The sequence below is a fragment of the Harpia harpyja genome, chromosome 17, assembly GCF_026419915.1.
Source record: "Harpia harpyja isolate bHarHar1 chromosome 17, bHarHar1 primary haplotype, whole genome shotgun sequence".
NCBI lineage: Eukaryota > Metazoa > Chordata > Aves > Accipitriformes > Accipitridae > Harpia > Harpia harpyja.
Genome location: NC_068956.1, coordinates 332556 through 337029, shown reverse-complemented (window position 1 = coordinate 337029; position 4474 = coordinate 332556). Strand labels below are relative to the sequence as shown.

Sequence of the window (4474 nt, the reverse complement as noted above, 5' to 3'; positions counted from 1 at the left end):
GCTAATGGGAGAAGCTCTGAACTGGCGCATGAAACTAAAAACTTCTGTGCACCAATAGGGGGGTAAAAACCAATCATGAACAGATTCAGGATGAAAATCTGACTTACAGCCATCACTGATGGTTACCATAACCCTCATGGACTTCACTCCTATAGGAGAAGCAGTGGCAGAAATGACAGATTGACTTTCAAAACAGCATTTGCTCAGTTGAGGAAAGCCTGATGCCCACAGTGACAGGAATGAGATGGCTCAGATACTCCCTGCCTCTCTTCTGTAGGGCCAGATTTAAAAAAAAAAGCAGCTGTGCCACTATTTGTTTTGGAGTCCAAATGGGATGCAAGCTCATTTATCTTCTGGTCTTCAGCATCTCTGGATCTCAGTTCCTAACCTGTAAAAAAGCATATTTTCCCTCTCTGGTGTCTTTTCTTGGCATGTTTTTTCCCTGCATACACACCTGGATCACAGACTCTATCTGTAAAGGGGTAGCACCACATTCAGGTAGGGCCTGCCCTCACAGTTTCACAACACAGAAAGGTCCCCATGTCTATTGTTTTTGAATGCAATAAATCCTTTCAGGCAAGGGAAATTAAGTCTCATAGATGGAAGAATGCTACAGCACACAACTTCTTAATATGCACCCTGCTGCTTTTAGTGTGTGATGGGACTGAAATACAATCATCAACAAATGAGGTACTGTAACTGGTTCATTTGGACAAACCAGTTACGGTATCTTGTTTGATGATGGTGCTTTTGCCAGTGTTTCCACTGCTGCATTTATGTCTCCTTCTGCCTCAATCAGTGCCTGCAAGTTTGCACTTTGGTCCTGGAAGCCCATGGCACTGAGCTGCTCCATTTGTCTCTTAAATCTGGTCTGTGGCGCCTCCTCATCCATCTCCGCCTGATCTTCTGCTTCATCCTCATCTGACACCAAAATTGCATCATCCTCAGACTCACTGCTTTGTGCCGAGTCATCCATGCTTTCCAGATCCACATTTGAGTCCTCCAAACTAAGTAAAAAATCTGGTATTTCTGTTGAGAGGGTTTGTAATCCCAGCTGGACCTGTAGCAACGCCTGCAGCGCTCTGGGGTTTCTCAGCAAGGATGAAATCTCAGCGTTCTCCATCGCCGGTGGCAGCTGCTGTGCCTGTTGATCTTGAGGTGGAGAATTTCCATCGCTTGATATATGAGCACTATTCAGCAGTGTTTGTGCTGGGCTGTTGGGGTTCATTAATGCACTCTCCAGGTTGTGCATGAGTTCTGGGTTTCCTGTTAGCTGCTGAACCATGCTCTGAACCTCCCCCGAGTTGGGTACCACTGTACCTGCTGCAGGACCCAAACTCAGCAAGGCAAAATGGTTGCCCACACTGCTGCTGGCAAATTGGCCATCATAGTCATCTGCATTATCACTGTCTCTGTTGGACCACAGATCCCAAGGGTTGGGTAATGGCCTCCGGTTTTCAGTATGGGCTGGTAGCCTGGCTCCACTCAGGGGTGGGTTACTGTCCAAGGAAGCAAATGGGTTGCTGCCCAGCTGTGCCTGCACATTATCCAAGATGGGCTCCTCAATTTCCCTGTACAGCTGCTCCAGAGCTGTGTACCCACCAGGGATGCTTTCGAGGTTGTTCATGGCCACGTCGTGGTTCCTTATCATCTCTTGCATTACAGCAGGACTCCTGCAGGCCTCTAATATTTCTCTGATAGTATGTGGGTTGGTGAGAATCTGACTGATCTCAGGATTTTCTTCAGCCAGCTGCTGCATCTGAGGGTTGGACATGATGAGATCCCTGACAAGATCGGCATTGTCAAGGACGTTCTGCACAAAGGTGCTCTGCACCATCTCGCTTATCAAGCTGTGCATGGACACATCTTGTTCTTGAATGCTACTCACCAAGTCCAACATGTCTGTTGAGTCCAGGCCTAGGAGATGTGCACCTGTCATCCCAAGGAGGAACCCTAGCAAAAATGCATTGTTGTTGATGGTGTTCAGATCCAGGCCTGAACTGAGGATCCTAGACAAGAGGTTCTCCATGGTCTGGGCCACTATTTTCTGGCTGGAGGTCAACAGCTCGGACAAGTTATGATGGATCAAGCATGGGTTTTGCAGATCACCTATGCTTCCCACGTAGAATAAATTGGAATTACTGTGGCTGGGAGGTGGCATCAGGGTGGTCGTTCTTCCTTGATCTGCCAGGCTGTCCTGTGGTTTCTTTTGGGACCTGATGACCACGTGGATGCTGACTCCACTGTGAACTCCGTGCTGGCTCAAAGTGTCTTGATCCTTGAGGATTTTCCCAGCAAATATCAGGACCAGCAGATCAGGGGGTGCTTTGAAACGCTTGGCAACTTCTTCCTTAAGCTCCTGGATGGTGCTGCTCTGAGCAACCTCAAACTGCTCCTTCTGCTTGAGGGTCTTCACAGTGATTTTGATGATATTTGAAGAATCCATGGTGACAACAGGTTGACTAGTCTCCACTGCCCCTTTTCTTTTGGACACGGTGGCTCTGAGACCAGGACCGCGCTTTCGTCTGTTGAAAAGCAGAGGTGCTGGCAGAAGGTGGGAAGCAACAGGGGGCAATGGCTGCCAGGTGAAACAGGGGGGTGGCTGTTGCCCCTGCTATGGTGACAGCTGCGGGGAGGGAGAAGTGACACAGGGACAAGGACTGCCTCTCCCTGCAGGGCAGACCAAATGCACATACCAGCCAGATGTTGCACAGCTGCTCTGCTCGCTCACCACCTGAGCAGTCCCCCCATGTTCCTTGTCCCGCTGTGGCCTCCTGCCCACATAGAATTGCCATGCAGCTGTCCCTGTGCTATGACATCTCCACTGATGTCAGAGTGAGCAGCAATGGCCTGGGAGGGGGGCACCTCCCTTGGAGCTGAGCTCAGGCTTCCTCGCCTCCACAGTCCCCAGCCAACCTAGTCCCTGGGGCACAGGGAGGACCATGACATGGGAAAATCCGGGAAATCTGGAAAATTTGTACCAAATAACTTTCACTCTCCACATGGCCCTATATATATGGGTATAGTCACTGCTGGAAAATCTACTGTTGCTCTCATGAGCTTCTCACAGCAGTTAATTATTCTCATTATTCAAAATAAGGCTTTTATTTCTAATCAGAAATTGTTTGTCTTCATTTTCCATTCATTCAAATTCATCCTTCTCAAGGGCATTACAATGATCCATAGCATCAGATGTTTTCTCCTGAGACTTCCACCCTGCAATGAAGATGCTTCTACAGCTCTTTAAAAATTAATATGTTTTGCACCCTTTATAGATCAAGAATTTTCTCCAGCACTTGAATAATATGTCTGTTCTGTCTCCCTCCTCTCCAGACTTTTTTGCTATCTCTTAAACCACCAACCCCAAAACAGAGGGCAGGATTGCAGCACTATTCTCACCATGAGTAAGCCCACCCCCTCACTGCACTGCATGACTGACATTAGCCTGCTCCTCCCTAGCAATTTGTTTTAAGGCTAAAACAGACTGTGGATTACTACAAGTCCCAGATATGTCAGCCAGGCCAAAAGCCACCGGCTTATCCTCCACTGAGCCCAGCAATGGGTGTTTTTTTAGAGATCTTTAAAATGTCTCTGGTCAGATGGGCTTTATTCCCTGAGCTCGTGTTGCACAAGACAGAGCAACCCCTGGGGTACACCCCAGCCCTCAAGAGGCTGCACTAAAGCACTCCTAACAGCCACGAATTGCCGGAGCAGACCTCTGGATCCGGCCCTCTTCTCTGCACTTACCTGTTGCTCTGGGAGGGTTTGCTGCTGCCCATTTCTGCCTTCAGCTAGGGCAGTGCAGTTTCAACACATGGTGCCACTGACCACCGGTGAGATTGTTCTCCTGTCTTTGTCAGCCAGCAGGTTCACTGCTGCAGGTTTTTCAGATTAAATGTCTCCTTCCACATTAACCTGCATTAAGCATAGCACACGCCACAAAAGAAGCCACCGCATAAATGCAAACATCAAAACTTCTTGTTTGCAAACCATCAAAACGTTGATGTCTGCAAACCACTTCAGCTGGTGGTGCGGTGCCACACTGCAGCTCTGGAGCAGACTGGATTTAGGGCACGAGCAAAAGCAGAGTGCATCTGCCCCTGCCTCTCTGTGCCAGCCTCGGAGCCCTCCCCTGCTCGGAGGGGAAACCTTCAGGAGGGGGACAATGTCCTCCACTCCTGCCCTCCCACCCCTGCCCGTGCACTGCGAATAGTGAGTGCGCCACAAGGCTGCATTTCATCCCTCTTCTTCCCACCAGCACAGACATCTGGGTGGGAAGACGCTGTGACAGCCCACAGAAGGCAGAGTGTTCCTCAACTGCTTTATGTATCATGTAAGAAAAGCCCGTCTGGCATCTGGGGCTGGTGGGCACCGCTGAGGGGGGCCACCCCGTCCCTGAGAAAGGGCATGTCTGAGAGGAGCCGTCCTGATCAGCTGTGAGGAGAGCAAAGCATCTGCACAGGGCAGGGCACAG

General features: G+C 49.6%; 1 protein-coding gene across 1 annotated transcript; it reads right to left on the bottom strand.

The window, feature by feature from the left end:
* Window positions 1-721: 721 nt before the first annotated feature.
* LOC128153556 (ubiquilin-2-like) lies at window positions 722-3779 on the bottom strand. The gene is made up of 3 exons (XM_052812997.1): window positions 3748-3779; window positions 2143-2525; window positions 722-1995 (listed from the first exon to the last, which is right to left on the bottom strand). Exons 1-3 carry the CDS (start codon window positions 3777-3779, stop codon window positions 722-724), a joined length of 1689 nt encoding a protein of 562 aa, XP_052668957.1.
* Between the last annotated feature and the right edge of the window lie 695 nt (window positions 3780-4474).